General features: G+C 35.6%; 1 protein-coding gene across 1 annotated transcript; it reads right to left on the bottom strand.

Annotated features, from left to right (window-relative positions):
* Window positions 1–671: 671 nt before the first annotated feature.
* LOC115452878 (vanin-like protein 1) lies at window positions 672–10,463 on the bottom strand. Its single transcript, XM_037436920.1, has 11 exons — window positions 9,948–10,463; window positions 8,241–8,357; window positions 7,612–7,737; window positions 6,849–7,021; window positions 6,397–6,614; window positions 5,740–5,829; window positions 4,095–4,198; window positions 3,094–3,285; window positions 2,610–2,734; window positions 1,372–1,699; window positions 672–833 (listed from the first exon to the last, which is right to left on the bottom strand). Exons 1-11 carry the CDS (start codon window positions 9,996–9,998, stop codon window positions 822–824), a joined length of 1,536 nt encoding a protein of 511 aa, XP_037292817.1. The 5' UTR covers window positions 9,999–10,463; the 3' UTR covers window positions 672–821.
* Between the last annotated feature and the right edge of the window lie 623 nt (window positions 10,464–11,086).

The following is an 11,086-nucleotide window of genomic DNA, read 5'->3' as shown; positions in this document are numbered from 1 at the left end:
GCCTGCCTGCCCGCGCAGCCGAATACTTCCGGAAACGCCCGATGTCATCGCCTAGGATAGCAGAGCGTAACACTATATTATGCAGACATTCAACTAAAGGTTTCATTAAATGAGTTAGCCCAAGATATTGTGAACTATCAGTGTACCAAATTACATTTTTTACTTTTTTCATTTCTGAATATACTTTTAACGAACATTCGAAGTCCTAACAACTTCATTAACTTTGACATTAATAAAATTATTTTAATGATTACCCAAACATGTTTTATGTGGATTTTAATACGATTTCCCAGCGATAGTATCCTCATGGGATAAATATGTATTACCTGTAACAGTCGGCTATTAAAATCAAGCCCAATCGTCCTTGCAATATGGTCGAAAATAAATTATTCAAATTATAATCTTAAAACTTTACATCAACCCGGATAGCGACCACCATACACAAGATGTTACAACCCGCCATAGCGACCCACGGAAGTGACTCGCATTCCGGGATCAGCCTGTATATATCCGGTTCCAAAAGGCCGGCATAATTGTGTCGACTGCCGAGGGATCAACTCTCGTCCGTCGACATTCTATTGGACCCCACTCCACTAACCGTCAGGTGCAGTAGGTGCCGTAGCTGTAGTATTAAAAAAAAGGTAAAATGTCTTCATTTTAAAACTCAGAGATACTTTTGTTTCATATATTTATTAGTTAAGTAATTTACAGAAATATAAAAGTACCCAACATATTCCTTAGCCGAAGTTAATTAGTTCTTGCGTATAAATAAATCTCGTTCATCTATCCTCGGAACATGACGAGTGCATTTTTAACATATCTCACTCTTCCCACTGCAATAAAAATGAAATCAATTATTTCATGCATGTTAATTTTCTATTATTATGACATTGCTTCACGACTTCTGAGTTAACAGTGGTTTATTTAATTCAATATATTATAAGTGGTTCTGTCTGTTGCACTTATTTCAAAATTAAACAACACGCAATATATTTTAGAATAGCAATTATGACAGGAGTGGAAATATGTATGTAGATTCCGCTTGTTAAAATTAAATGTTGGTTGGCATAGGTAATGTTACATTCTATGCCTGCCTACATCATGTAATGAACAAAATGAATAAACAATCATTATCTGTATATTTGGATCGATTGCTGAATTTATCAAAATAAAATTTTGATCCTGACGCTCACATTTTAAGTAAGTCCATACTTGTATTGATCGATGAGACCTCTCCTAATGTAAATATTCATGAGTTTTTTCAATAACAAAACAATTTTAGTTTTCCTTTCCAAAAAAATAGGCGTGGCTTGGATTGAATTTTGAATCCCTAAATTATACAGATGTAATTTTATTTGCTAAAGTACAAACCATGTTCGTTTTCGTCACTATGTTTTCAGCTAAAGTCGAAGTCACCGGCTTCCCATCATCTGTAAATTTCCTTCCATAAAATCCGAACGTGTACAACTGACTTTCTAAATTCTTCAGTGACATCGTGTATACTGATTGACTGCCTTGGACTTGTTGCTTGTAGTCCACGTCGTCGGCTTGTAGGGCTGTGTGCGAAGTCTTCAGGGATGTGATGTGGAATGTGCCGTCTTCTGCATGTGTCGTTGGATACTTGCCGGGTGTAGGCACTGTGCCGACTATTTTTAATTCGCTGAACTCCGCGATCGAGTCTTCGGAATACGTCGGGAAACTAAAAAGAGAATATAAGATAACTTTCTAGTTAACTGAGGTACAATTTTTGCCACTTTTATATAAATCCCTTTTTTTTCTTTCATGTGACAGAGAGATAAGAAGGAAGTAAGTATGCACAGTAACGAATGGTCAGTATAGGTATTTCATTGTTATTTGAGTGGATATTTTTTTCATATTTCTGTTCCTTAACATAATGGCCAGTTTTCAGCAATTTCATTGCTATGTGAGAAATAGCAATGAAATTAATAAATACTAAAGTAAAAAAAAATATTTTTTTTTTTCACTTTTGCTTCCTAAACATGAAATAACTATTGATGGCATAGGTACGAAATAAATATTTAATTTGTCATTATAAATGTCACTTATTATTTTTCCTATCGTCGTCTTTTATCTGTCGTTCTAGCCGATTCCAAACTTGTTCTTCACTCTTCTCTCTTTTATCTCGTACACGCACTGTACATACCATTTCATGCATCACACTAACTTTCCATTCTTATATACTCACATCTTTTTACTTTATTCATAAACGCACTTCAAACGTAACCGAAACACGGAACAAATGAGATACATTCGGAAACTGTGTTTTACACACAATGGTGCGTATTAAAACGCACAGAGGCGGCGCGTTTATACAACATTAAAACGTGCGAATATACCATTTGCATAGCCCTTTTCATACACAAACTACTTATGCTTGAGGAATTAAGAGCCAAACCACGAAAAGGGCCTAGGTGGCCAGCGGCGCTGGAAACGGTACGATGGCGCCGCTCTGTGTCAGATAACCTCTATGTTTGTCTCGCTCACTTCTCATTTCACAAGACGGTTCTGGCTGCGACTTTGTTGGCCCCTAGACTTTTGAGGACTCAATGGACCTCTTAGAAATTTGTAACTAAATATTCTTTGCTTACCGCTTAGCACACGAATAGATACCATCATCTGTACACGAGATGATAGAGCAAGTCCTCACACCTCCAGTGATATCGACAACAAGCTTTCTCACTCCGCTGAATGCTGCCGCTCTGTATCTGTAATACTGGAAATCAATCGCTTAGTAAAAAGTGTTATAATATAAACCATATCGCTGGCTTAATATTACAAGGTCCTTTATTAATTTTTTCTTATCTTACAAATATGGGATTATTAGGTATATCCAATCCATATGTTCTCGTTGCTAAAAATTGAAATAGATCATAAATTCATGGTTCTCGCTTTGTTTATCTTTGGGTAAAATGATATTGGCTTTTTACCCAATAACTGCCCAGACCCTGGAATCTTTGTCAGTCAATAGCAATAAGCTCGGCTCTGTAACCTAACATTACCCTCAAAATAGGTGTTATAAGTCCACCTATCCCAATAAGAAATGCTATCATACCTGATACTTCTCACACTCACCTCTTCTCCACTTCCGAGAGTAATGTTTACGGTGAAGGAACAAGACACATCTTGATAATCCAGCGTAAATTCCTGGTACCCTGGCTCCAAGGGCTTGGTAAGGAAGGTGTCGATAGAGGTGTCAGTCAAGGTTATCATGCTATCCAACTCTGACGGTTCTGATTCTAAAGGCCCTGGGTACGTCTGCTTCACCTAATGAATAACGAATAAATTATCGTTGATTTTAATTTACATAATGAGTCATCAGTAGTTGAATCATAAAACTCCTAGCCTGTTACGTTAACAAGAAAGTAAGCGCTCATGAAACATTCAATACAGTTGAATACAAGTGGATGAATGTGTAAAAAACCGCATTCGGGCGCCAGCATTATACACTATAATTTATTAATTGATAAATTTAATGAAACTTTACAGCACTTGACCAGAACACTTGCAACTTACATTATAATCTAATAATATAATGCGTAGGTATATACAGAAAGACACACCGATGTAATTCTGACAACGTTGATAGACTTGAGTCTAGACGTTGACGTCTCATTGAACAAGAATATACAATCAAGATAAGGGGCCTTATTCTCTATCCCGCACGTTATTTTGACAGTGTGTAACAAGCACGTAACACAACGCATCATGTTTAGGACTATAGAAATTTGGCATACAGAATACCATTCCACACACATTTCTCGAAGATAACATGACACGGCCGCGTTACGCGTTTACACTATCATACAGAATAAGGGCCAAGGTATACAGTACGCTGTCATGCCCGGTTTGAAATTAGTCATAACACCCACTCACTCTGTCGTCATCCACTAGTCCTCAGTAAAAACAGCTTTGTCACTCGTGATTAACTTCAAGCCGATTGAAACAGCGATCGTACTATATTGACAAGATATTTATTTCAAACCTCAAATATATCACATTAAAGTATTGGGTAAATACCTATCCTTCTTTTCCCAATAAATACCAAAATATTTGTATATAGGTGCGAAACTTACATCACCGGGTATTTTAGGCACTTGAGCAACTAGCAAACGATATGACGTCACTTTCCTTACGACACTGGTTAATGCGCCGGCCTTGCCCGAAAATATTCCAGAGCCTGCAAAATGAGTTGTTTCAACAAATGAACAAGAGAGTCCTGAGACTGGTGAGATATCCACAGACCATAAAATGTTGACCATAAATTAAAAAAATTTCAGGGATTAGCTGACCCGACAGACGTGCTGTCTTAACTATGTATGCACGCGCGCATTCTGTCGATCGCTGACAGTTATTTCAAACCACGGACAGTTATGTAAAATTAATATTGTCGTTAAGTTTTCTTAAATTTCCTAATTTTTCGCGCAATTTTTTAAATTCTTTTTCTTTTATAAAAACCTTCGTCTGACAATAACAAACACAACAACAAAAAAATTGTTGAAATCGGTCCAGTTAGTCCATAGGGATTCAGTTTTATATACAGAGTGGTGACGACATAACGACATTAAATGAAAACACGAACCCCACCAGTTGATCAAAACACTCTAAAATTATCAAAAAAGTTATTACGCAAAACTACAAGAATCTAATTTTTCAAACAAACTAAATGCGAAAATAATCTAAATTAAACACACCAGCCTTTATAATATTGTTTATTAACCTCATCTGACCTGTAGGCACTGCACGTAAGACGCGTACGTACGTACTTATTTGGCGGTCCCTTTTGGGCGTAAAGTTTCATTCATGAACGTAATCTAAAAAATGGTGGTCATGGTCACTAGGCTCACATTTCATGTAAACACTTGAACATTTAATCGAAACTTATACACACGCGTACGAACTACAAAAGAAATGCCGACAAAGAGTCGGCCGCCGCGCCGCGCTGCGCCCGCACAGCAGCATCAGCTGATGTGCGTCTTACAACTTACATTATGATATTTTTTTAATAATATTGAATTTTATTTCTAATTAATAGTTTAGTTTATCTATTCATACGTAACGCTGTATAGAAATTTAAGAAAATTTGAGTAAAGTAGTAATCATTCGATCGCGCTGTCTTCGTTTTCGGTAGCGCTTCTCTTACATCTGGTATTTTTGCCTACACTTACCTACATGTTTAGACAAAAATGTCGAATTGACAACGTAGCTATCTTACCAGCTTACAAAACGAGTGGTGCGCCTCGGCAGTCTTTCTTTGCTAATAATAATAATATTCTCATTATGGTGATTAGGTCTAAACACAACCAGCAATACAATAAAATATTGTAATATTATTTATGAGTAGCGAGTAGCAGATTGTATTTAGTTGTATTACGCATGTAGGAAAATGAAATTGTTTTGAGGTGAATGACCCAATGAACTTGCGTGGCAAAATCGTAATGTATGTACTACATCATGTTCTAAAATCGTTAAAGAAAAAAATAATTCCTGCTGCTAAACCATTGATTGTAATTTCATAATTTTTGGGATACGTACTACTAACGTGATACTCGGTATGTGGTTTCATTTAATGTCGTTATGTTGTCACCACCCTGTATATAGATTTTTACCACAGTTAAAAAATAACTACTGCTGGCGATGAGTAGAGATACCTTAACTTGGGTACTTTTTTCTTCTCTTTTTATAATTCATGATACATCACGGATATAATAGACATCTTACCTCCAGCGCCCTTATCCTCCCAAGCGTTTGCGCCCGCTGCTAGCAGGTTCAAGTTTAAACCATACGAAATGGTTGTCTGTACTTGAGCAGCTACAACAAAAAAGGTTTTTTCTTCAAGTTTTTTTTTTATCATTAAGTCGTCTAAGCCAAATTAATAATTAAGACAGTGTGTGTCTGAAATGGACTTTCTGAAAATTAATTGTCATAATCATTGATATAGGAGACATTTTCCTTTTATCAATCGATCTAATTGATAAAATATTATGCGTTCAAAAAATCACGCATTATGTATTGATAATAAAAATTTACTGTCCATCCTTAAAAATTCCTAAATTCCTTATTACTGGTAAAAAAAGATTGTCGAAATAGTGATTTGTAGCTTTTTGTTCATCTTCGTATTTGCAATGTTACCATGTTAATCTTTCGAATCCACCACGTGAAATACTATCATGATATCACACGTAACCTAAGGTACTGTCGTCGTCCAGGGGACAATTCCAAGACCATGGAGACCGAGGGCTAAACGTTCGATCTCCACACCGAATACACGCCCATGCACTGAGGAGGAACATTTGCCGCGGCCTATTAAGCATAATAATCTAAAACATTACATTATTACTAATAACTTTCCTTGTATGTCTTAAAAATGACGCTCACCGTTAAGATATGGCTGTTCAGAGTACCACAACGCTGGGTAAACAACATCGGTCACTTTTCGTTCAGCTATCCACTTCATTTGCGGCACTTGGAAAATGATGTCTAGTTCAATGAAGTTCGCAAATTTAACGCCAAAGTCAGTGTCGAAAATTGCCATGTTATCTTTTCCTCTGTAGCTTGTAAAGAATGGCTCACCGAATATCTCGATTTTGCGGTACCTGCGAAAAAAAAATATAATTCCATCTACACAAATATATAAAGCTGAAGAGTTTGTTTGTTTGAACGCGCTAATCTCAGGGAGTACTAAACCTATATTAGAAAGTTCTTCACTGATAGGGAGCAACATTACTTTTGAGTGCTAAAGGCTCGCCTACTGGTAGTATCGGTATAGTAAATATCGGTGGTAGCGACAAGGCGTGTTTGCCTGCAAAAAATGGCTTATAGATAATCACCTGACAAAAAGGGCTCCTTTTCTATCAAACACTATGTTGGTGCTATAGAAGTACTTCCTTTTTCCAGGACATTGTTCACCTTGTTGCGGTTGCGTACAGTCTAAAACTTCTTTCACATTTGCCACCACATAGATTCCGTTTTTTTTAGCTGCTGACGACAACTTCACTAGGATCTTAAACATGGAATTACATTATTTTACAGGCGCTATGGTATCTAAGGATTATTATAGAAGTGAATGACTAAAGCATGTGCTTGTCTAATGGTAAGTAACGGAACAGAACTTTGAATAACAAAACGTTCTGAAGCAATGGACTGCTCTCGTCATCCTGATGCTAAAATATTATTTTTATATGTGCACGGGAAAGCGACCCCTGTTCGATGGTAAGTGGAGTGAGATCGAATAGAATGTCGACTGACAAGAGATTACCCTTCGGTAGTCGACATAATTATGCCGGCCTGTTGGAATCGAATATATGTATGCTGATCCCCTAACGCGACACAATTGCGTGGACCACTATAGCGGGTGTTAACACCCTATGTACGGCGTTTGCTATCCGGGCCGATATGAAATATATCCTAACACCAGTAAATTATTAAGTGTAAGAATGTCTAGTTATTACACACTAGCACAGTTTCGACGGAAGAAATAGAGTACCACAACAACTTTTCAGAGGGCCCCTCATATTTTAAAGGCCTGTCTATCTATTAAAGTGACAATAGTCAAAAATGAAATCTGTGTCCATATTTATTTGCAAACCATACATTGTCATATTTATCTGGATGTGCCGCTGGAATAGGATATTTCTTTAGTAGCCCATATATAGGTATAGACACTGATACGTAGACACCAGTCAGAGTCCTCTCTGGGAATACAATGATGTCAGCATTCTGTAAAGAAAATACTTAAGTACAGCCAGCATAAAAAAAAAACTAAATAAAAAAAGTACGCCTAACTCTTATGATCTTTTCAATCTTTCCTTCGTTAACATAAACTAAAAAGCGTTTACTTTAGATGACGAAAATGTCACAAAATGGTTTCGACTGTGGAAAAAGAGCTAAATATTAAGTTAATACATATGTAGGTAAGTACATGAAACCCTGTTTGTGTTTTATTGTTGTCTTCTCACCAGGTTTCTGATGAAACATGTTGAGTTTTTCATAAGAATTTCGAAGGTATTTGAAGTCTGTCCACGCGCACTAAGTCAGCGTGGTAGGTAAACGTTGAGGCCCATGCCTAGCAGTGCGACAGTATATTTTAAAAACAGAGCTATTATCATTCCATGAAAAATATTCTCATAGTTTTCTGTATCCAGACGTACCCTATTTAATACATTCTTTTAGTATCGAATGATACAGCTAAATAAATTATGAAACACAATAAATAACATTACCTTTTTAGCTGCTTTTTTAATAATATTTACGTATTGCTTTAGATTGTTCGTGACATTTGTACTTATCGGGAACTCGACGACGGCCGCTACGTAGTGATCGTCTTCTGGTGTACATTTCTGATAAAGTAAATAAATGAATATAATATTCGTAGACATCGCATAATAAGTATATATAATTATCATCACAGTTATAATGATTGCAGGTGGCAAAGAAATTAACGTACAAAAATCGGCAACATTCGAATATAGTAATTTAAAAATTCCCCAAAATCTCCATTCCAGCCAAAATAAACACACACGCGTCTTACTATTAATTTTAGATAATCATAATAGTAAATAGTTAAAATATGTATATGTACCATAAATTTTGGTAATATTGATCGACTTTTAATTAATATGAAAGAATCTAGATGTCAAATAAGGTGAAAAAAGTGTGAACGAAGATATCCCGTTTCTAACATTACCACCCACTACGTTTGTTTGTGAAGGTCAGGGGGGCTTATCCGTCTACGAGGGCAAATCCGTCTTTTTAATCGGAGGATAGCTTTGATAGCCCTACAGATAAAAGCGCCATAAATGCTCTTTTTACACAAATCACAGCTTTTCTTCGATGAGAACACTCCTATTAGCAAAAATACGTATTTGCCCCCGTAGACGGAAAAATGTCCCTTGAAATTCCTATTATTAATAAAATTTTTAATGTATAGTGATATTTTGCAATTGAATCTAAGGTTTATCTTTATATTTTTTCAATCAATGATTTTACGACAATTTTAAAATTAAGTAGGCCATCAATAGTTTTGTTATCTTATTTTTATTATTGACTGCCTCGTTGGCGTAATTGTAGTGCGGAAGCGGTACGAGTACGACTACCGCGCTGACGTTCTAGGTTCGAAATGCCGCGTCGTCAAAAATAATTACGAATGTGTTTTTACATCTTATTAATTAGTAATTTTTTATTAATTTTTTTTCTGCTCAATATCAGCCCGGAGTCTGGAATTTGTGCCCGATATGGCGATAGGCTCGCCCCCTATCACATCATGGGACGGAACTTACTTGGCGAAAAGTGGGTGCCCTAGTTGCGCCTCTGCATACCTATTCGGGGATAAATGCGTGATGTTATGTATGTAATTAGTAATAAGTTAATCATGTGATACCCCCATGTCTTAGAAAGTACGTAAAGACTTTGGTCTTGCGCCTGATCTCTCCCCATTGTTGTCGGATTGCCGTCTCACCGGAGTATGAGAGTAACGGAACAGATAGTGCACCTATGTATTGCGTACAAATTGTGCACTATAATATCTCCTGCGTACCTGGCTAATCTCCGCTGAGATTTGCCGCCGTGACAGAAATTCGGCTAGGAGGGATTCAACTTACTTTAAATAGTCAATGCAGCATAAACTATAAGTAAGTGAAATTTTATTAGCAGACATAACACGACTAAAAAAAATTCATAAACGGATTCCATCACGTTATTTAAATAAAAATATTTTTTATAAAAAATTGCATATTTTTTGTAGACTAATAATGTAAGTTAAAGTAATTAGTAAGTAAATTTACATGTAAATACATATAAAATAATTTATTAAAATATAATAACGACAAATGATGGTATGCTGCATGATAGCAAGCACATTGCATGAAAATATCGTTGTTTTGGAATTGTAAAATAATTCGATTACTATCAAAATAATTACGGGCTCTTACCTGTAGAGAATACCTCAAAAAACATAAAAATATCACTAATAATCCCTTCATGGTATACGTTTTGTGGTGTAGAAAATTCTGGCCTGAATGTTCAACCACATTTTCAACCTTAATATAAAAAGAATGCAGGGAAGAAAGGGGCAGCCTAGACAAGGACAGTTTATGACAAAGAATATAATTCCAAAGCTATTGGTAATTTCTTAACTCAAATTCCATTTTTTTAATGGAAACACTATCACTCGCTACTGCACTATCACTCATGTACTGTCATACATGTTCTTATGTACTATATTAATGTTTATTGTATCAAACGCACCCACAAGCACAAGCTCTTGCGGAAATCCAAGTAATATAAGAAAAAGCAAGAAAGGCATTCATCTTTCAATGGAATATATGAAGCTTTCAACAAGTTTTTTTTGCGTTATTTTTATCCTAATTTTAAATTTCGAGATTTATAATTTTGTTATGGCTAATAAATCTTTACAATTTACTATATTAGTCGTTTCATGATCAATCCTGGATGGCATCATTAATGTTAATAAATTAATATCGGAAAGTAAGCTACCTTAAGATGAAAGGCAACAAAAAAAATCATAACAGAAAAATTATGCTCAGTAAAACATTAATTTTATGATATCTTCTTCAACATAATATTATAACCTTTCATGTTTACATTATTCATAACCTTTCATGTTTACACATGAAATAAAACATGTCTTAAATGAAAAAAAAAACATTTTTGTAAAAAATTACAAATATTACCCCCGTCTCCCTTACTAATGTATTCTATTTAGTTTTAGGTGAATTTTTACACTGACGATACGATTATTTTTAAGTACCGCCAGACACTATAAAAACGTAAAAGCAGCAATTATTTAAAATGTATAAATTATTGTAAATTAAATTATTTTAAACCATGGACGGAGCTAGTGGGAGTTTAGCGATAGCTTCTCCCCCCTAATAAATAAATAAATTTTGTTCAACTAGCAACTAGCTTGTTTTATTTTTTTTAACCCCCTCCACTAAAACTTGGATACGCCCGTGTTCTGCACCTAGAACCGCACATTACCAGTACAGCGTCTGTATTTGATCTAGATTAGGCATGATTTATGAACATATTATGTAGTGTACAAAACAAC

This window comes from Manduca sexta, chromosome 9, assembly GCF_014839805.1.
Source record: "Manduca sexta isolate Smith_Timp_Sample1 chromosome 9, JHU_Msex_v1.0, whole genome shotgun sequence".
NCBI classification, from domain to species: domain Eukaryota; kingdom Metazoa; phylum Arthropoda; class Insecta; order Lepidoptera; family Sphingidae; genus Manduca; species Manduca sexta.
The sequence above is the reverse complement of the archived record's forward strand: the minus strand, read 5'-3'. Positions and strand labels throughout refer to the sequence as shown.

Coding starts and splice junctions, on each gene's coding strand:
- LOC115452878 (XM_037436920.1), bottom strand. CDS start 9,998: ATGAAGGGATTATTAGTGATATTTTTATGTTTTTTGAGGTATTCTCTA. Junction 7,022..7,611: donor ATCCAGATAAATATGACAAT/GTATGGTTTGCA, acceptor TCCATGTTTAAG/ATCCTAGTGAAGTTGTCGTC. Junction 1,700..2,609: donor ATCTATTCGTGTGCTAAGCG/GTAAGCAAAGAA, acceptor TTCTCTTTTTAG/TTTCCCGACGTATTCCGAAG.